The following is a 22158-nucleotide window of genomic DNA, read 5'->3' as shown; positions in this document are numbered from 1 at the left end:
TCTTTGCTCGTGCCATCATTACATATACGTCAACAGCTCGTGCTAGTTTTGTGTTAGTATCAAGTTTTAGTGTAAATCTACTAGCGTTCCATCGCGAATGCTGTTCTCTGATTGGCTACGCTACTCACTATCTATTCTGTTGTAGATAGTAAGTTGCGTAGCAGTATGCATAAACTTTGTTAATAAAATTACGGCCGCTTCTTTACGTTTTCGAGGTGTCTGTGGAGAGGATTAAGTTACAATTTTGAACGACTAGTAGATTTATACTACTAGATTGCTAAATCAAATCAAATCAAATCAAAACTTTATTCATTGAGGGTGACACGTAATAGTTTATCAACTAATAATACTACTAGATTTATACTAATAAGATTATGAGCTCAAGATTTCTATGGGTGATAGAAATCTCGACCTCAGAACCTAAATGTTAAATAGAAAGACGATTTTAAACCAATAGGCGCATGTAGTTTCTTTGGGCTATTTTCTAAAGTCAGTCACGTAGTTTGCCTGAAGACCAAAAAAACAAATGAGAGACAACTCACCTGTTCCACTAAGATCTGACGATGGTCCCGTGGACCACGACGGTGTGGATCCAGAGTTAAGTGTCCAATCAAATACATCTGAAGTAGATTGACTCCATCCGGTGCACAAACCGCTGTCAAAGCTACATGAAACTGAAGGTAATAGAATATTTAAATTAATCAGTTGCAGTTTAAAGTACTCACATGACAAACTACTGGAGATCCCGGGTTCAAAACCTCCTCCCTACAGCTATCTGCTGATTTGTTCTCGGTAGGTTCGAGTTCAACTCTTCCACCGCACTCTGCAGTAATACGGGATTCTTAATAGTTTATGTTCTCTCTGCAATATTTGTTTATTTATTTATTTATTTATTTATTTATTCATTCATTCATTTATTTATTTACAGTGTCCCCAATTAGCACAACAGTGATAAATACATTGAATTATTTATTTATAATAGATGACAAAGTGATCAACTGTAGATTTGACTTGGCATTTTATCACTATTTAGTTTCGTACTACACAACTTGTGTGCGGCACTCATCAGATAAAATTGCCAAATGCGAATTTACATCGTTACACTGATCAATTATTTATTTATATTTATTTATATTTTACTATTATTACTGGCATTTTCATAAAGCAATTTTCACTAATACATAATACATAATCACATCCAGTGACATTAAAAAGGAGGCAGAAATTGTGACACCTACGACACTCGGCAAAGATGAATAAGTGGGCCAGAAAAAAGGCCTCAGTGGAGTGTGTCTTAACGGGTGCTTTTCCATGATGTCTTTTTGGCCGATACGTGAAAAATTCGGGAAACTCAAGACGATCAAAGAGAACATGGTTTATGAGCGGGACAGCTAGAAACTTGTAAAACCCGATTTATTACTTTGAAAAGTTTGAAAGTAACTGGGTTTACTCGGACTTTCGAAAATTACTTGCTTTAATACATTCCCTATGATTTAATACTTTATGTATGTATTTACCTCGACAGCTCCCTTGCGTAATTTTCACTTCGTCAATGGCGACATCACCCGTGTAAGAACCTCCAATTATACCTTCAAATGTGACCTGTAAACAAGTTTTTAGCAGTTGGTAAATCCTCAAGGTAATTGCGGTCGATACTTTTTGAGACATGGTACCCAGTTCTGCGACGGATAATGTTCCATGTAAGTTGCATAGGCGTTTAGGTGGAGGATGCGTGTTAAGTCGCTTGGGTTATTAACGAGAGTGAAATTCAAGTCTTAAGATTGAGTACTTCAAGGTATCTAAAAACATGCTTAGAGGGATTAACTTATAAGGCCTTCATCCTCACTGGATACGCGCAGATTCATGTGCATAGTGTATCTTTCTTCTCTCAGTGGAGATGTCAATAATTGCACGCAGATTTTACAGCAATATATTGAATTTATTTCCAAGAGTGACAACTGCCGAGTTATAGTTATATAATAATAATAATAATAATAATAATGATGATGATGAGGATGATGATAATAATAATAATAATAATAATAATAATAATAATAATAATAATAATAATAATAAAGTTAAAGCTAATCAAGCTAAAAACTGGCTATCCCCTAGTGCCCCAGGACCATGGTTTGGTCTCGGCCCTAAGGACTCTAAGCAAACATTACGTGAGGACGACAATAATAATAATAATAATAATAATAATGATAATGGTAATAATAATAATAATAATAATAATAATACTTATATGTCCGCTTAAAATCAGGTCTTTTGATATGCCCAGTAGGTTTAATGTACCTATGAAAGGCAATATTTTACTTACCACTCCTTCCAAATATAAGTTGGCTTCCATCATGAACCAATTATCTCCCTGGTTTCCGGTCGCGGTAAAAACTTTGATATTTCCACTGTAGACATTGAGAGTTCCAGCCGACGCCCCATACATGTGATAGTAAAATGAAAGACACGATTGATTTCCATTATTTGGAACTGTAACTACCAGTTTTGCAATTTCGCCAGGCTTTCTAGGGGAAGATGCCTCGATGTACATATATTTTCCTGTAGAAATACATCAATACATAACTACAAAAACAACATTTAAAATCAAAGCATTGATTAATCAATTAATTAATTAATTATTCAGTTAATTGAGTTATTTATCTATTGATCGATTTATTCATTCATTTATTCATTGACTCATTGACTCATTGAGTTATTGACTCATTGATTCACTGATTCATTGATTCATTGATTTATTGATTTATTGATTTATTGATTTATTGATTTATTGATTTATTGATTTATTGATTTATTGATTTATTGATTTATTGATTTATTGATTTATTGATTTATTGATTCATTGATTCATTGTTTCATCGAGTATAAAATATTTCGTCTTTTGATGTAATGTTTGGTGGAAAGCATTCCTTGATCACTAGCATTAAAACCAACGATTTGAGTTTGGTTCAGATCAACAATAACAGAGCAATTTCGCTTCTATGTGCAAAGTGCCCATTTACTTTTTGCAATTGCGCGTACATGCCCATTCGTAAACCACTCGCCTGGCTTGAATACCATGACTATAGATCTGAACTTCGGCGGACAGTATCACTGTATGAAATATAACTATCAAACAACAACTGAAGTTGTCGATTGGAATATTTATAGACGATTTATTAACGACTTAATTCGTATAACGTCACCATACGTCGAGAAACTGTTTTACACTGTGTAAGTGATTTTAATGAATAGATAATATTACGAAAATTAAACAAAGAAACTAATCTAACCTGAACCCCCTTGACCGTGGGTTGGACCTGTAGAAGAGGAAGGCGTCGAGCCAGAGGCCAGCGTCCAATCAAAATCATCCGAGGACGATTGACTCCACCCAGAACACAAACCGTGGTCGAAATTACACCAGCCTAAAATAGTTACATGGATATTTACTGTTGTAGACTTATTTTGAATTTAAGTTGTGTGATAGCCGAGATGCATGGTCGTTTTCGAGGGCCAGAAAATTATAATTCGTGACCATTTTGTTACCTGGAAGCCAAGCTAGGAAATACTTGCAAACTGAAAATATGCATTGCCAACTAAAAGAAAATTGTTACAAGGACATGGACCATTAGGTTACTCTGTTTTACGCGTTCTCGTAGCTTGCAACAACGGTAACTCTCCCGGAGGGGGTACTTGAGTCGATATTTGCTGAGTATGTGCCTCCAGCCTCTCAGAGCCCCTTCCCCATTATGGCCTGTTCTATCGACAATTATGGACCATCGTGTCATTTCGGACAGTTCGGTTTTGACTGCATCTCGTACTACGGGCGCAGCCACCGTATGCAAGAACATAGTTCACTGCCTCGTTTTGAAGACGTAAACATTTTTGCTCAAACAAAATGCATTCAAAATTGTGTAAATTAGCTACGGTCAAAATCTATAACAAAGACGTCATAAAAAACACATTTTTTAAGCAATAGCAAATATATAATTTCTACGACGACTCTCTATGCTTTTATAACACCAAAACCATTTCACTCTGTAAACAAGCGTATTTTTCTACGTTTGAATATTCACATGTCCATATCGTAAAATGTCCACACATTAATATCATGCAGTAAAAATCTTTTCAAATCTTCGTGGCTGTCACCACCAAAAGACTTGGCTCTTCTTGCCCATGTTCGCATGATAGTTCCACTATATAAAACATTAAATGCCGTGTGTTTCAAAGTTTGAACGAGGAGTCAACGTCGGCCGAGTAGAGGCTTGGTCCTGGTTACCGACACGAAAAAAAAAAAAAAAAAAATACGAAAGAAGCAAGAATGTAGCTCAACCCATTTGACATCTATATTATCCAATATTACGCTTACCTATTTTATATTACGCTTACCCATTGGTAATGACTGGTTTTGTGGTGATGCACTAGGTGCAACAACCGTGTACATATTTGTTGATAGCCACGATGTCAAGGCTCGAACTTTAGCGTATACTCCATATTTTCCAGGCTCGGCACATCCATATCCCCAGCTGGTGACTCCCTCGAGGTACCACGTACCATTAAACTCGCACACCAAGGGTCCGCCACTATCACCCTGACAAGTATCAATACCTCCTTCATCTAGACCAGCACAGAGCATGGAATCGTCGATTTCACCAGGATAGGCATTCTGGCATCGTTGTTTTGACACTAATGGCAAAGATGCTTGCATTAGTGTGTTTGGGGAGGAGCCCCAAAACGATAAATGTCCCCAACCAGTTATCCAGCACCTTTTGTCAAGGTCGTCAAAGGGAAGCTGATGACCAGTGTCCGGCAAACAAACAAGCCCGACGCCTTGTCCTAGTTCAGCAGAGTTCGCGAGATTGATTAAGGCGATATCATTGCTGTCATAAAGAGGACTTCCGTAATTCTCATGCACGATGATTTTTTCAACCTCAATATCTTGTTCTGTTCCAACACTTCCATATGTTCTATAATGGGCTCCTAATCTGAAAAAAGCATTAAACGAATATTTCAGTTACTTAGAGTTATCGAGTCCATCTCGGACAGAAAAAGCGTTTTACAATTTCATAACTTTGGGTTTTCAAATTATTAAAATCTTTTGCTCGGACTAAAAGGCCAGTTATTATATGTTAAAAGATTCGAATGTGGTGTTAAAAGTATTAGAGACTATCAGATTTTTCGATTTTTTTTTCAATTATATATTTCTCCTCTTCCTTATTCTTCGCCTATTTCTTCTTTTTCTATTTATCCTTCTCCCCTTTCCTCCTTCTGTAACTCCTCCTCCAGCACTTATTGTCGTTGTTACGCGTATCCTAGGCTTATCATAAAAATCGTTACTTTTTCCAGTATATAATTTTCGTGTCCTTGTCTTAAAAACTAAATAAAACTCAACTACCTTATCTTAACATCAGATGGAGTATGCCCAGTCATACAATGAGCTGCTGTCACCACCCAATAAGGGTCCACTAATGAACCGCCACAAAAATGATCTCCATACTCGTCTGTCACCATCACCTGCCATGGCCAGCTGTTGACAGGTGCAACTGTACCACCAACAATCCGACTCGTACTGGGTCGGGAGCCGCAAAATACTTAATTCAAAGAGCAAAAAAGTGAAGTAAGTACTGTAAACTAATTTATTTCACTAAACGTCTTTCTTGTTAAATTAGGTAATCGAAATTGGCCGATTCATTTTGCAGTTAACCATTTATACTCTTGACTATAAGGGAAGAATGCGAGAAAGAAGTCTTGTTATTGCCCAAGAACACATCACTAAGTAACTTGAAAAAGGTTAACGTAAAGTCTCGTGCGGTGACATAGCTCAGGAACTGGGCCGTTCGATGACCAGCCATCTTAAGCAAGAGAAGATTAAATCATTTTTGGCACCTTCACATCGTCTGAACTGCCTTTTTATACTTAATAGCATTCATTTTGACTTTTTCTCTGGGAAATCTACCTTCTTGTTAAAACAGAGGTTAAAAACAGTGGTTAAGGGCCCTCTATTGATGTTCAAGTGCTACGTGATGTGACAATCTTCTATCAGGGGGCAAAAAGGGAGTCTTTTCGCCACGGGCTAACTTGGGTTAATTGTGGGCATGTCTATTTTTTGGATTTTGTCACATATATGTTCTCATGAATACAGAATATTCAGTGTGATAAAGTAACAAGCTTTCCGGACAACTTACATAATCTGATGAAAGCAATAACCACTCAGTTAGTCTCTTGTCTCCTACCTTCCTTAGTAGTAGTAACACTTTCCAAGCTCTTGTATGGTTGTCCAACGCTATCAATGCCAAATACACCCACGCGATACTTAGAAGAGGGCTTCAGTCCTTTAATAACCGTACTTGTAATGTTTCCAGGAACAGTTTCTAAGGTCAGTACAGTGCCTTGGACACTTTTAACTTCAATTATGTAAAAGTTCGCATATTGGTTGACGACTGTATAGAGCTTTGTCCATTGAAGGTTAAAGTTGCTGGATGAGATATCGAAAATTGTCACATTCCATCCCAGAACCGGTATGGCTAGGAAAATATTTGACCCAAATAAAAACAAATTACACGAAATATGATTTAGAAATATCTACTTGGCTTTTTTAATTATAGTAGTTGTCAAGTCAGTTGTCTCATTACAAACAGAGAGAATAGTAGGAATAGCCTCTGTGTTACACAGCTAGTCACAGAAGTACAGCGGTATAAGCCACCGCCGAAGCTAAAGGCTAAGCCCACGTAGTGACATTTGTAGTTGCAGTGATGGTACGTAGCAGTAGCAGTAGCACTGACAGCAACTTTAGCATTAGCATTAGCAGTAGCAGAATCAAGAGCAGACTTAACAATACCGGGAGTCACTGTAGGAAAGAAAACAGAAGTAGCACTAACAAATGACCTGCAAAAGAGGCCTTAAATGCTGCTGTAGGATAAGCAAGGCAGTACTATCACCACAGGAATATCACTACAAGCAACAGTAACAGTAACAATAACAGTACAGCAGCAGTTACAGCTAGCATACCTGACGCGAGACCCTCTTTCAAAATGGCGTACTTCATTTTGATACTATTGCCATAGCTCTGTGTGTATACTTGAATGGAGATGTTATTTGAAAGACCAAATTGAACATCTGCTAGAATTTCTGGAGCAAATGACACACAACCAAGGTGATAGAGAACTTCCGTACCATTTCCGTCGATGATCTTGACAAATTCGCTGAATTATTCGGAGAAAAAAAGGGGGAAAATATATCTTAGATGTAGGTGAAAACTTAGTATATATATTTTTGAATTCTAAAACATTCATTGAACAGTATTGCTGTTTTTTTGTTTGTTTGTTTGTTTTAACAATATCGCTGTATATTTTTTAGAGTCGGTCAGTATTTTGCCGAGCCTACAGTGTGAATCAAAGTACAAATCTCAAGTAATATACCATATTACGACATCACACACTAAAATGTCTAATAGGAGATTTGCAATTGTAGAACGTTTTGCTTTACGTTAATCTCACTTTCGAGAACAAATAGGACTTAAACTAACCTGTTTAGCTGGTTTTCTGTAGTAAAAATGATGTGGCACATTTGTATTTACTCTGCGCCTTATGTGTACTTGATTAATAAATTAATGACAGTTACGGATCGGTATATAGCGCTCACAGTGGTCGATGTTCTGAAACTGACCAACTTACCCTAAAATGCATTTTTGTTGGTTTTCGCTGATCCTTACAGGTATTTGAAAATTCTCTCCAAATTGCACGCACCGTTAAGCGAGTGTAATTTCAAAGAACACCTTGCCTTACCTTAACTCACCTTACCTTACCTTACATTAAATGCTTGAGCTTTCATACGATTACTTATTCATTATATGACTGAGAGAAAATACCAACGCGCGCATTAATTTGCACTGTTGTGCAAATTAAAAATTAACGATAAATTTGCCTGCCTTCAGCCGATCAAAATGGAGTAATTTTGTCAGTCATAGATATAATATAACTTAACTAATCATAAAAATTACAACTTCCTCGATAGCGATTGGTTTAAAAAACTTCTTTTTCCACTAATTTACTTGTCAAGTTGTCATCAGACAGGTTTGTAGAAGCACTCTTTCGGACAACTCTCGGCACACATACATGTATGAACAGTAAACGGGGATTCGGGGATCCAAGGATCCAAGGAAGGATTGATAAATGCCACGGCCATTTGTGTTTACAACAGGTGTCTTAGTTCCCAATCTTCCCGTGGGTATCACATCATTGATTCCTTGAATCAATCACTTCAATCTTGAAGCCAGGTAAGATATACGATACGTGAATTTTTCGGAGCACTTTACGAGGGCGAGTATGTTAGTTACTCGCTGGAATATTTTCAAAATTTCCTGAACTTTAAGCGGTAGTTAGTTTTGAAAACCTAGTGGGCAGACAAATCTTATTATTGTTTTAAATTAAGGGACATTTATACTTTCTATTCATGTAGTTCAGCAGTTTCAAAGAGGTGCCACATTTTTAAAACGTGCCTTCAAAGTAGAGCTGTTTTCGCGTTTGGTTCAAAACTCGATTTAACGGGTAGAAAATCTAAACAAACTGCTATGATATATTTATAGTTGAAAAAAGAATTGGGACTTTGGAACTTTTGAGCGAATATTATTTTTTTTTTTTAGAGCGCCGGCAATATGTGCTATTTTTCCAGTTTCGGCAGGCATGCAACTTGTGTCGAGCGGACCCAACCTCAATTAATCCTAGAAAAATTCAATTAGAATTTTTAATCAAATAAAACTCGTTTTAGTGATTGACTAGGTAAGAGCTTCGAAATCTCAGCTTATGAGAAAAATCGAACATTCCAAGTAAAATCAGTGGTCGGTTTTTACAGAGACAGCCTCTTAATTCACTATACCTGCAATAGTAAAGATTTAATTCTTGAACTGAGATGAAAGCGACGGCTTCACTGATACCAGCACTGTGTATCTTCCAGTTACATCCAACATCATGGTAGCTTGTAGTGGTGAACTCTATTTGGCCAAAGGTCTCATTTAAAGTTGTTGAACAGCCTTGAAGAAACGAAAAAAAAAACGCTATTTAGTTTATGACTGGAACGGACATTGCTAGGATGTAAATAATGGTAATTGAACTGAGTGGAGTGCAATTTGGTCTGAAATCATACGCGTGATTTCAAAATCGAACGAGCGCGCAGCGCGAGTTCGACTTGAAATCACAAGTATGATTTCAGACCAAAATTGCACGACACGAAGTTCAATTGCCACTTTATTAGATCCATTTTGAAATCGCCTTAAATTTTAGATTTTTGGTGTATTGTTCCAGTAGCCGGTTTGTTAAAAAATGCGGAACCGGAAAGGCCTTTACGTGTAATTTAGTATGCAAAACGATGTCATGTGACGAAAACTCATTCGAGCATGACAAAGAACCAAGCAGTTCTGATCTGAAGTCGAAAATAGTCTACTTCAGGTATAAAAGTACAATTCTCGTCGCCTGAATCAATTATGGACTCGTCGCCTGAATCAATTATGGAAGGCCTACCTTTCTTCTGTGGTTGAGGCTGAGACTTTTCATTGTCTTTGGAGAAGGAATTTGAAGGTGCATATCCTGTGTAATTCTGCGATCGATTTCTTTTGAGTTGTGAAACTCCCTCGAGTGCACGATGCCCAGTGGATAGTACGTTTTTTTTCTTTTAAATACCGTTCAATGGCATGATTTTAAGGGGTCCAGCTCGTTATCATCTCCGTTTCTTTTTGTAACCACGGCGTGGGACTCAATACTCAGGACCTTGTCAAGTTCTTGCAGCGCCATTTGTTTTAAGATATTTCCAAGATGGCGGGACTGGCACCGGCTTCGTAAGACGTTCGTTCATGCACTATTTTGTGCAGCGCGGCGTATTTTGACTATGTTTATTCACAGCAACAGAGTTGAGCTGTTTTGTTGCTTCGTTTGAAACTACCGGAAACCTGGAAACATCTACCTTCTTGAGATGACTCTGAATTTGTTGTTGTGTGGTTTTCGTTTTTTTATGTTTTACTGGACTCAGTATCATACGGATCTTGAGCAGATGTTGAAGAAAAATCGCCAAAATATTCGTCAAAATGGGGACTGAAAGTTGGGAACTTCCATTAAAGTAGGTCTTCAGCCTAAAGGAGCTCATAATCGTCATTCAGAAACTGTAATTAATTAAATTCGTCAATTTTTTTGGAAAAAAGCTACAATAACAACAAAGTTTCGGCAATAGTATTTGCAAAATTCTCCACACAGTGGCCTTTTGCCTTTCATTTTCCTGAAATTTTATTGGTTACTTTAAACTAATCTTGAAATCTGATTGGTTGTTTTGTTTTACTGGCCCATTCTCAATGGCTGAGAAAAAGATGCGATTTAGAGCAAAAAATAGTGCGATTCGTGAATAAATCGCACCACTGAGAGCCAATCAGATTGCAAGGATAACCAGTGATTTCAAAATGGATTTAATAAATAACCTAACATAACAAGACACAAAAATTAGATAACTCATACCTTTTGTACTGTACGCAGCTGATAACAATTATATTCCTCTGTGCATGAATTATCACCTCTAAAGGGGAACATTGGTATTGCACTTGCTTTGTAAATTGTTTGACGGTGTCACGCAAGTAATAGACATTAAATAAAACAATCGTTCGAAACATACCTGTGATAGCGTATTCATGGGCCGACCATGGTCCTTCTCCCTTGGACGTAAAAGCGGCTACTGCGACGAGGTACTCGTGTGCTGGCTTAAGTCCTTTCAAGGTAAATCGTGTAGGGGAAGGATTACTTGTGTTGACACTTTTATATGTTGACCAAAAAATGTTGTAGTCTCGATAGTAGATTGTGTACCCTAAGAGTTTACCATTGGCGTATTGCTGGGAAAGAGGGTTCCACTCCACCAGAAGGTCGGATGTAAACTCAAAGCTTGTCACTTGAAGACCATTTGGCGCTCTACTAGGAACTGAAAAAGAAACCACATGGAATGGTCTGATGCTTTGACATTGTTTAAACAGAGTAACAATTGGGTTGAAGTGTTACTCACCTCCTTCATCGGTCATAACTAAGACCTCTGCACTTTTAAAAGGCACTCCATTGCTATCCACAGCTACAACACTAACGTTATACTCGGCGTACTCATCCAGTTCAGTTATCTCCGATGCTGTAACATTTTCAGTCACTATTTTGCCAACTTGCTCGCTGCTGCTGTTAGGCTTTTTGGCGAGAGCAACGTAAAAACGAATTCCACTGTTGAGGAGACTGGTTGGGCTACTCCAGCTTACCCCGATACTTTTTGCTGATTTGCTTACAACGGTTACGCTCCAGCCAGCCAGGAGGAAAGCTGCAGTAGAAGTGTTTTTGTTCAAAGTTAATAAAATTTATCCAACACCATCAAAAAAAAAAAAATAATAATAATAATTAGACAAATGACTTAACCAACAAACAGATGAGTATTTTATTGCTGGTATTGGAAATGGTTCAAAGTGGCAAGGACAGAAAATCCCATTTTTGATTTGTTTTTGCATTTTTCCATTGCCCAGTGATTACAAAAAAAAAATCAATTAGAGAAAACATTTGCAGATGATTTGATCTACAAAGACAAGCTTTACTACAAGCATGTAGGGTGCTTAGTTTATTTTGCGAAGCGGGCAAGGCCGTACATCACCAGCAGCAAACTTATTCCCTACCTAAATTCAGAGGTTTCTTCAGAGTGCCGTAAGATATTTTGACATAGCTCCATTGGTTGACGAGAGAGACCTGAATGGTGATATTTTTTGAGTCTTCGAAGGAAATTTGCTGCAAACTCGAACTCTTGTTAGAGGAAGTGGAATTCCATCCATGGCGGACAAAAACCTCGGTGCCATATCCATCAAACATTTTTACGTATTCACTGTGAAAATATGTAGAAAAGTTTTCTTAAGGCGTACTTATCGTATAAAATAGTTTCGGCCTCGGTCTAATGTTATTTTCCGTTCCACTTAGTGGAGATAAATCAAATTAACTTAACTGCATTCGAGAGAACACGATTTGTTTGATACTAATATATTATTTCCTATAGGAACATTTCCTAGTTAGTGAATGGCTTGAACTCGGGGTTATAAATATAACTAGTTCGTATAGTGTGATCGTCCACCAACAACAGTTCCTTTCAGAACTACCCTCACCTGGACGATCACACTATAGGAACTATAAATATTTCCATTCAACACATGACTGGCGGGTAATCATAATATTTGACGATTATTAGTGACTGTAAAGCTAAACAAAGCCTTTAACCAAGATGATGGCATTAGAACAAACAAAAAAGCAAGTTATATACCTGCCGTAACCACTGAAGTGCATTTGATGGATGGAAACAATGGCAACTGCCTGAGGTATCCCAGCATTCCCAATTATCCAGTTACAGTATGGGTCAAATTTGTTCGAGTAACTGATATCCAGTCTCCCAAAGGACCGATTCACGTTTTCAGTACACTCTGAAAATAAGAAAGAAAATGTATCGGCCAATCAATATCTGTCGATTGTTATGCGTTGTTGGCATTTGTTTAATGTTATGATTTGGGTTAGAAAACAAAACATGAAAACTAGCCTGTTCCAGGCTCTCGTTCAATGGGGACGATCGAAAAAGCGGGCGGGCGATGAGCGAGATCTAATTTCTCTACCAGACCCCGCTGGTCACCCACCCGCTTTTTCGATTGTCCTCACTGACCGAGAGCCTAAAACAGGCTGTGTAAAATCGCCTTAGCACCTTCTGAAACTCATTAATAATTCTTCAATCTTAAACAAAGCAAGTCATAAGATTGACAGTGTTTGGACATTTCGTAGTTGTTTGCGTAGACTTTTACGATTTTATTTCCCATTTTTCTACTTAGTTTTAGTTTTGATTGAGAAATTATATGAAACCCTCGAGACAATGCTTCACCACATTTCTAAACACCTTCAGGTTCGTCAAAAATACGCCGCTGCGGATTCGCAAACTCTCAACTCGGTGTTTAGAAATGTGGTAAAACACGCTCTCTCGTGTGTAATATGTTGCATGCTTAGGCAATAAAGAACTTTCTCCGTGTTTTTTTTGGGTTGGTAGAATTCGACGCAGTAATGCAAACCCGATATGTAGTCGAGGGTTTGCATAACGTTCGAGAATTCTCCCAGCCCTCGGAGTGTTTAGATGAGGCTATGTAAACACGGAAAAAGTACTCTATTGCTTTTATAAAATAATTTTCAAATATACGCGCAAATCTAAAACGTCACAACCATGCTTACATACTCTCATCTAAACACACCTATCGACTAATGAGAGCACGCGTAGTAGCTCAGTTATTTTATTAAGTGAAATGCTTAACTCACTTTTTGGACTGTACGCATAAGATGATAAACACCAACCATATGACTTAAACAATGACTCAGACATCTTTGAAAAGTTTTGCTCGTTGACGGTTTATCGATGGACTATTTATAATTAAGAAAGTGAAAGTGACTGTCATCTAAGGCATCGGGTATGTAAGTTCGCTTAGTTATGTCTACCAGTCATTTCAAACAGAGTCTAAAGGGCGCAACATCATAATTTAAGGGGGCAATTTGATTCTCATTTAATATCAGCTATGCACATAAGTTATAACCAATTCCAAATGTACCTTGACAGATTCCACTGACAATGGATACGTCATCAATAGCAATGTCACCTGTAAAGGAGGATCCACGAACGCCCTCGAACGTAATCTAAGTGGGAATTAAACGACACCTTAGTATTGTACAACGTTTGCACGATAAGACACCTAATGCTTTTTACTTAACGTGTTGTTAAAGCTGGTTTTCCGTAGTGTTTAGGCACAGACACAGGCATAGGTACCAGCACCAGTACATATAGCCTGCGTAGCAAGCGTTCCCGAACGAAGAGCCTTTCCGCATTCTGGCCGCGAGAGCAAAACAGCTAGTCGCCGGCTTCTAACATTCGGTCTCACTTTATCTGGACACGGAGAACGACTCAGTAAAGCTAGGCGAGGTTGCCAAATAAGACTATCAAAGATTGGTTCTCCTTCCGTGGATCCTTTTTGATCTTCGCGCACGACCGATAGTTAGAAAAAGAGCTGAAAAATGTAGAACTTTCGCTGGAACAGGTGGCTAATAGAGTCATCAAGTATTTACCCTCTAAAAGATGGTGTCTTCTGAGTAAAATCAATACGTATCATCCAAAAATTTTCGCTCAGGCAAACCTTCCTACGCGACATTGTGCAAGTCACGCTCGAGTTATTTCTGGAATCACTCAAGTGAACTTGACACACTTGTCAACCAAGATGACCACACCGCACCAATCAGGAGCCCCGTTCGTGGGCGAACGGGCGTTTCAAAGTCTAGGGGTTTGCGGGCAAGCGTTCCTTCTCTCGCCCCACCACCCCCTGCTTCGTCGAACTATTGCTCTTGCTCCAATTTACGCGCGGTCAGGATGCGGAAAAACTCTTTGTACGGGAACGCTTACTTCGCAGGCTACAGTAAATAGGACAAGCATAGCCATAGCCACACCCAGAAACAAAACCAGTAAGCATAGGGTATGATTTTAGCACTCTTCTTTTACTTTGTCATCATTATCAATAAGACCGGCAACAAAAGTCCTTCATAATTTATGTTTAGAGCAACTATGTCAGCCGCAGCGGTCATAAATAGGCTATCGAATTTTCGGTCAGGTCATAAATAAGGTAGCAAAAAACGCAGATTTTGGTCATGAAGAGGGTAAGGGCTCTAGAAAATGGGCTTCACAACCCCACCCAACGTTTCTGGAATCAACCCCCGGGGATAACACCATGGTATTATGCCCAAAACCCGTTGCCTACATTTACGTGCAATACATTGAATTCAGTTTGAGTTTGAATTCAAGTAGTTACCAAACCAGAAGCTTGCTAGTATAATATAACTGACCACATACTCTAGCAAGAATAATGTGCTAAAACGAGCTACCTCTAAAGCCGTTTTTCTTTTATCAGCGCGTAAGCATAAAAAAAGCAACACGCGCAGATGTTGATAAAGTATAAGGTGGGGCTTTAAAAAGCAACTTCGTTGGGAAATTTTCGTAAGGGCACTAATGAGCAACATCTACGTCTATGTGTGTTGCTTATGCTTATATTTATGCTTAGATGTACGCCTATGGTTATGCTTGTGCTAATGCACAAGTTCATGCAAAGGCTTCATCGTATTCTATTTATAACCAAAATGGCCAAAATCGATACCCTATTTATGACCAAAACGGGTGAACAACCCTACCCTTTGTGGTCGCACATACCTATATAGCCCATATAAGGGAGTCCCCCCCCCCCCGGGTATTATGTAATAAAGGTTGCAGTTTGATAACCGAGTGGTTGGCTCAAATATTGAAACCTGGTAGCAATTGTGTCACTACGTATTGTGTTATTAACCTTTTAGCGAACAGAATCCAAACGGGTAGAAACAATTGTATATATAAGACAACAATTTTAAGGAGATCAGCCCATCAAGATGGTGCAGTAATGAGTGGAAAGTAAATCTGTGGTGACTTGTCAAAGGACAAATGTCATGTGCGGCAATGTTTGGTGTTTCTTCTTCGTTTTTTATGTATGCTCGCGGAAAGTTTTAATCTGGAACATGTGCGTGTACGCACATGTTACTAGTTGTAGGACTTTACCGTAGCATTTTAAAATTGGGATAATAACACTACAGTCACGTTGTTATTTATTTTTAACGTGTCTGTATGTTTGCACTAACTTATTTGATGCTACAGGTTTTTAAGAAAATAAATGCAACTTACTCTGGCTTGCAAAGTCATGGTGAGTTTCGCGTTCAACCATTCGTTTCCTTGGTTTCCAGATTTAGTAAACGTCCTGGTAATTCCATTGTAGACATTGAGCGTGTTTATTGTTTCCCCATACATGTGATAATAAAACCTCAGGCAGGCCAACCTCCCAATTTCAGAATTCGACACTGAAAATTCCAGTTTTGCGTTATCTCCATATTGTCGAGGTGAAGATGTCTCGATATACACGTAGCTTCCTGCAATTAAGTATTTTAGATATGATGATTAGTATTAGTTGTTCATCTAACAATCATGGACAATCCTTATAACTTTGCGTGCAATGCAAGAGAGTTTATGTTCAAGTACTACTAGTAGTAGTAGTAATAATAATAATGATAATAATAGTAGTAGTAGCAGCAGCAGCAGCAGTAGTAGTAGTAGTAGTAGTAGTAGTAGTAGTAGTAGTGGTAGTAGTAGTAGTGGTAGTAGTAGTAGCAGCAGCAGCAGTAGTAGTAGTAGTAGTAGTAGTAGTAGTAGTAGTAGTGGTAGTAGTAGTGGTAGTAGCGGTAGTGGTAGTAGTAGTAGTAGTAGTAGTAGTGGTAGTAGTAGTAGTAGTGGTAGTAGTAGTAGTAGCAGCAGCAGCAGCAGTAGTAGTAGTAGTAGTGGTAGTAGTGGTAGTAGTGGTAGTAGTGGTAGTAGTGGTAGTAGTGGTGGTAGTGGTAGTAGTGGTAGTAGCGGTAGTAGCGGTAGTAGCGGTAGTAGCGGTAGTAGTGGTAGTAGTGTTAGTAGTGGTAGTAGTAGTAATAGTAGTAGTGGTAGTAGTGATAGTAGCAGTAGAGGTAGTAGTAGTAGTAGTAGTAGTAGTAGTAGTAGTAGTAGTAGTAGTGGTAGTAGTGGTAGTGGTGGTAGTAGTGGTAGTAGTGGTAGTAGCGGTAGTAGTAGTAGTAGTGGTAGTAGTGGTAGTAGCGGTAGTAGCGGTAGTAGCGGTAGTAGCGGTAGTAGCGGTAGTAGTAGTAGTAGTAGTAGTAGTAGTAGTAGTAGTGGTAGTAGCAGTAGTGGTAGCAGTAGCAGCAGCAGCAGCAGTAGTAGTGGTAGTAGTAGTGGTAATAGTGGTAGTAGTAGTAGTAGTAGTAGTGGTAGTAGCAGTAGTGGTAGCAGTAGCAGCGGCAGCAGTAGTAGTAGTGGTAGTGGTAGTGGTAGTGGTAGTGGTAGTGGTAGTGGTAGTGGTAGTGGTAGTGGTAGTGGTAGTGGTAGTGGTAGTGGTAGTGGTAGTGGTAGTGGTAGTGGTAGTGGTAGTGGTAGTGGTAGTGGTAGTGGTAGTGGTAGTGGTAGTGGTAGTGGTAGTGGTAGTGGTAGTGGTAGTGGTAGTGGTAGTGGTAGTGGTAGTGGTAGTGGTAGTGGTAGTGGTAGTGGTAGTGGTAGTGGTAGTGGTAGTGGTAGTGGTAGTGGTAGTGGTAGTGGTAGTGGTAGTGGTAGTGGTAGTGGTAGTGGTAGTGGTAGTGGTAGTGGTAGTGGTAGTGGTAGTGGTAGTGGTAGTGGTAGTGGTAGTGGTAGTGGTAGTGGTAGTGGTAGTGGTAGTGGTAGTGGTAGTGGTAGTGGTAGTGGTAGTGGTAGTGGTAGTGGTAGTGGTAGTGGTAGTGGTAGTGGTAGTGGTAGTGGTAGTGGTAGTGGTAGTGGTAGTGGTAGTGGTAGTGGTAGTGGTAGTGGTAGTGGTAGTGGTAGTGGTAGTGGTAGTGGTAGTAGTAGTAGTAGTGGTAGTCCGAGGAGGAGGAGGTGGAGGAGGAGGTGGAGGAGGAGGTGGAGGAGGTGGAGGAGGTGGTGGTGGTGGAGGAGGAGGAGGAGGAGGAGGAGGAGGAGGAGGAGAACAACAACAACAAAGCTTATTTGAACCGTATAATTAAGCTAATTACTAGGAGGAGGAGTAGAGAAAGCATTTAATTCTGTTTGTGTAATCTAGCTTTTATATTCCACTTTTTACGTTACGATGCCACTTTTTACGTTCGCTAAATTCTCCATAACATACTGCAAGCTAATTAAATGTTGCTCGATAATGGCGTCACAAGGACTCCGAAACGTTGAAAATTTAAAACACGTTAAGATCAAAGGAAGTAGATGACATCTTTTACCTGACCCACTGGTATGATCATAATCTGGACCTGTATTTGAAGACCCTGTTGATCCAGTGTTTAGTGTCCAGTCAAAGACATCTAGGTTAGACTGTCGCCAGCAACAAAGTCCACTGTCAAAGTTGCAAGATGTACTCTCTAGAGTTATCACAAATGAGAAAAAATATCTTAAGCCGAATGACCACTTCAGAACTATTTAGGGATGTCATGGAGAATTTGAACCGTCAGCACGAAAATATGCACCGATGTTTGTCCTCCGTGGACCGTTACGCAATTTTTTTTCTTTTCTTCAGTTAGCTGTGAACTACATTTATAAGGACTGAAAAAGCGTGATTTCTTAGGGGTGCTTAAGTAGATACTGTATGGCTTCTCAGAAATAATGATGATGCCTTCATGTCTTGCAAACAAGGGCAAACACATACAAACGCATACACTACATATATTTGTTTTTTGGTTGGTTTCTTTGTTTTCTGTACTCAGTATGTTGTTTTTTTAGTATGTCTCCATGAGAAAACCGGGCAGACCCAGGCAGGAGATGACACAGAAAAACGGCTTTTATGTTTTAGTGGAACCTCTATGCCAACAGTACTCCAGCACAGAAAAAAAATCTGTAAGTCTCCAAACAATTTATGGCTTTTTGAGAATTTATTTATTGCTCTCATTATCCATGCTAGGACGATGTGTATCTGGTGTTGCTAATTGCAGATATTTGCCATCAGTTAAAGGCCATTGTTATACCTTTCAACTCAAATACGTTTTCCGATCGGGGGTCAAAACTCACTAACTCCCTAGGGCGAACAAAACTCAATGTTTCCCTTGGAGCCAGTCATTAAGTGCCTATTCACAACACTACAAAACATTCACCTTACTTGGAACCACGGCGAAAAATCAAATTGTCCTATACCTTTGTTTTTAGACTGATAGCTACAAAACATGATCTAGTAAATTTCATTTTCAACTGGCTTTTCTTGTTCTGGAAAGAAAAATTGCTCTGTCTGCCTAATTGCCATAGTGAGCTAATTATTTCACTTGCTCTCCAAAGTAGAGCAACAGTTCCTATAGAAACTATTAGCTTTAGTGTGGTCGATTGATTAAAAGAGGAATTTTGCAGCACCTGGTGAGACAGTTGGAAGTGACGGTGGAGGTGTAGCTTGTCCCTGGCAACTTCCATTGCTAATCGAGACATCATCGATGGCTAAGTCACCCATGTAAGAGGAACCTGCTATTCCTTCAAACGTGACCTAGAGAAGAATGGTAAATGCATTTTCACCTGGAGATGTTCACGAAAGTAACCCACGAGCAAAGCTAAAATGTAAAACGCTCTTAGTGCCACAGTGAATAGCCCTCAAGTGCTCAATATCGTTAGCTGCCCTACTTTTGTCCATTTAGTCAAGTTTTAAGCTTCTTTTATTCCAAGTTATGTGGTCTTAAGAGCGACTCTCTACAGGGACCGAGTGAGATTGAAAAAATGTGGCATAAGGTTGGAAAAATGGACCCCTTGATATTTCGTCCTTGATATTTCGTCGTCTATGGTATGCTAAGAATCGTGATATAAGTCTTAGGTTCTAGAGTTTTTACATTTTTGAGAAAATTACGGAAAACCGTCGACAACCCGTGAAGCCGAAAAATCACAGAAATAAGGTCAAATTTCATGATCAGATAATCGAACTCGCGTGAAGGCGCATAGCAAATTTTGGCTTTCCGTAGTTTATAATTTCATTTAGGAGGTATTACTAAGCTGCCTTGATGATATTTTAGACTTACAATTGTAATTCCGAATTCCTGGAGAGCAACCGAAGAGAACCGAAATTTCTAGACTTTGAAAATCAAAAATTCCATACCATTTTCAAACATCTCAAAACATACTCGGTATTTTGTAGAATTCTTTCAAAATTCGATTCTAGCAAGTACAAGAGCTGCTTTTGAACGTGATATAATTTTTTTTCTTGGCAAAAGTTATTTCTGAGGCGAGCGGCTCCATGCAAGTTGACCCAATTTGACCTTTCGAAGAGATTTTGTTCAACCAGGAAATGTAAACAATTCGACTAGCCTTAGCTTGCTTTCTGAGCAAACCATTGAAAAACCCTACCACTTCCCATTAAAACTACCCAGTAGACCTGAGATAATACTTCGATGACAGCTTACCTTCCAAATGGGTGTTTGAAGGCAAATAATTTTGACGTTCTCAGTTAATTTTTCTATTGCTTTCTTGTTGCCGCACTTTATGATTTAGGGTCATAACTTGACATCGAGCTTGTACGCCGGTTCCAGGCTAAGCTTGTGCAACACTTTTCCGGAAAATCGATCCATATGTTGCAATATCTACCTCTCAGTGAGCAACCTCTTGATATTTAATTAGTTTCTTGTATGATGAAAAAAATTCCTAAGCTCGGTCTAGGGAGTGTAACGCAATCTGTCCTGTCATTTCCGGACCAGGTGATTAATTTTTTTTTCTGACGGGGAAGGGGGCAAGAAGTTTTCCTGTGCTACAATTTCTTTTTCTTGTTGATGTTGCGGGCAATGCATTTAACGGTTCATTACATGGCCAATGCAACAAGTTAATTAACATTTTCCATCATGATTCAAAGTGTTTTTTTCTTTTTTTTCTTTTTTTTTTTTTGACAAAGTGAGCGCTCAAGGTTATACAATACACTTCAAAAGACCTAAACTCATTTTCCTGCACATATCTTTGTAAAGTTCTAAAGATTTTAATCCAGTGGAGTTTGTCCCTGTAATAAGGTTTGCCGAATTTAAGAAAAAGTTAGGAGCCTCGCACGTGCTAGCTTCGTTTATCGGGCGAGCGATCGAAAAGTTCGATTTTAAAAGTTAACGGCTCGAAAGCCGTGAGAACTCTATGTTTAGAACTTTTTTAGAGGTAAACAAACCGTTTGCCACAGATCTATTTGCGTTCTGTAATTATCTGTTTTAAACTTAGATCTCTCTCGATGGCAACTCTCAAAACAGTTTTACGTGCTCTTTGCTCGTACGAAAAGAAACGTGTCTTGTGCGAACACAAAACCAAATCATTTTTATTTTCCAAAGGGATAGTTTTCAAGAATCATATAAAGCGTGTGTATACTTCTGCATCAAAAGGTATCTTGTTGAACGTAATTCCTAAAACGTTATGTGCTCCACGAAGGGGACCTATTTGCGTGTTCACCCGCCATGGGCAAATTGGTAAATACAATTAATACAAATTACAAAAACTCACTTTGCGGCCAGCAACTATCCCTTTTTCAGAGATATATTACTATTCCCTTTTATCTGGCTTTAGGAAATCATTATTAATAGATCTGCCCAAGCATTTGACTGTTGGAACTAAAACTAGATAGTATTTCTAGTTTGTTGCACAGTCACTAGGAAATGGGAAAAGTATAGTGTAGTTGCGTGTATATACACTCTCCTTCGAAATAGGCTTGTGATAACAAATAAAACAAGTTACAGAAAACCAAAACGAGAACATTGTATGCTAGTAAAAAACAAAATGAAGAAATGAGCAAGAACAAGACAAATATATCCACGCGGCTGTATTTGCGGCACGTGATCACTTAGATGTAAAGATTGCGTGACATCGATCTGGGACTATTTTTCAGTTCAATTAGTTCCTTCACTTCTTGCCTCTTTTGATTAGAAATGTTCAATACAAAATTCAATAGATACCCAGAGGATGCTTTATATGAAAGACATGGATCCAGGTCCTGCAAAAATATTGCACAAGCCAGAGAAAGGTGACACTTAGAAAATGCTGTAGCCGTATGAAAAGGCCGGGGGCTGAGTACAGCAGTAAGACACAGGAAAATTAGCGAAGAACATCAAAATTATTTGCCTTCAAACACCCATTTGGAAGGTAAGCTGTCATTGAAGTATTATCTCAGGTTTACTGGGTAGTTTTAATGGGAAATGGCAGGGTTTTTCAATGGTTTGCTTAGAAAGCGAGCTAAGGCTAGTCGAATTGTTTACATTTCCTGGTTGAACAAAATCTCTTCGAAAGGTCAAATTGGGTCAAATTGCATGGGGCCTCAGAAATAACTTTTGCCAAGAAACAAATTATATCACGTTCAAAAGCAGCTCTTGTACTTACTAGAATCGAATTTTGAAAGAATTCTACATAATATCGAGTATGTTTTGAGATGTTTGAAAATGGTATGGAATTTTTGATTTTCAAAGTCTAGAAATTTCGGTTCTCTTCGGTTGCTCTCCAGGAATTCGGAATTGCAATTGTAAGTCTAAATTATCATCAAGGCAGCTTAGCAATACCTCCTAAATAAAATTATAAACCACGGAAAGC

At 38.7% G+C, this 22158-nt stretch overlaps 1 protein-coding gene across 3 annotated transcripts in view; it reads right to left on the bottom strand.

The window, feature by feature from the left end:
* LOC110059113 (MAM and LDL-receptor class A domain-containing protein 1-like) overlaps positions 1-22158 on the bottom strand; it is a 77620-nt gene that overhangs the window by 24866 nt on the left and 30596 nt on the right. For all 3 annotated transcript variants that reach the window (XM_089295547.1, XM_089295545.1, XM_089295546.1), the window contains exons 26-42: positions 18985-19111; positions 17871-18008; positions 15760-16001; positions 13619-13703; positions 12304-12460; positions 11672-11874; positions 11029-11325; positions 10648-10947; positions 8872-9025; positions 7006-7199; positions 6231-6521; positions 5393-5588; positions 4387-4982; positions 3291-3422; positions 2324-2559; positions 1518-1602; positions 543-674 (exon numbers count right to left, since the gene is read on the bottom strand). In XM_089295547.1, the coding sequence (XP_089151673.1) occupies positions 543-674; positions 1518-1602; positions 2324-2559; positions 3291-3422; positions 4387-4982; positions 5393-5588; positions 6231-6521; positions 7006-7199; positions 8872-9025; positions 10648-10947; positions 11029-11325; positions 11672-11874; positions 12304-12460; positions 13619-13703; positions 15760-16001; positions 17871-18008; positions 18985-19111 (3565 nt within the window). The remainder of the gene's footprint in view (positions 1-542; positions 675-1517; positions 1603-2323; positions 2560-3290; positions 3423-4386; positions 4983-5392; positions 5589-6230; positions 6522-7005; positions 7200-8871; positions 9026-10647; positions 10948-11028; positions 11326-11671; positions 11875-12303; positions 12461-13618; positions 13704-15759; positions 16002-17870; positions 18009-18984; positions 19112-22158) is intronic.

The sequence above is a fragment of the Orbicella faveolata genome, unplaced genomic scaffold (assembly GCF_042242905.1).
Source record: "Orbicella faveolata isolate gen_17 unplaced genomic scaffold, um_ofav_v1 contig_26, whole genome shotgun sequence".
NCBI lineage: Eukaryota > Metazoa > Cnidaria > Anthozoa > Scleractinia > Merulinidae > Orbicella > Orbicella faveolata.
This window is presented reverse-complemented; position numbering and strand designations above follow the sequence as displayed.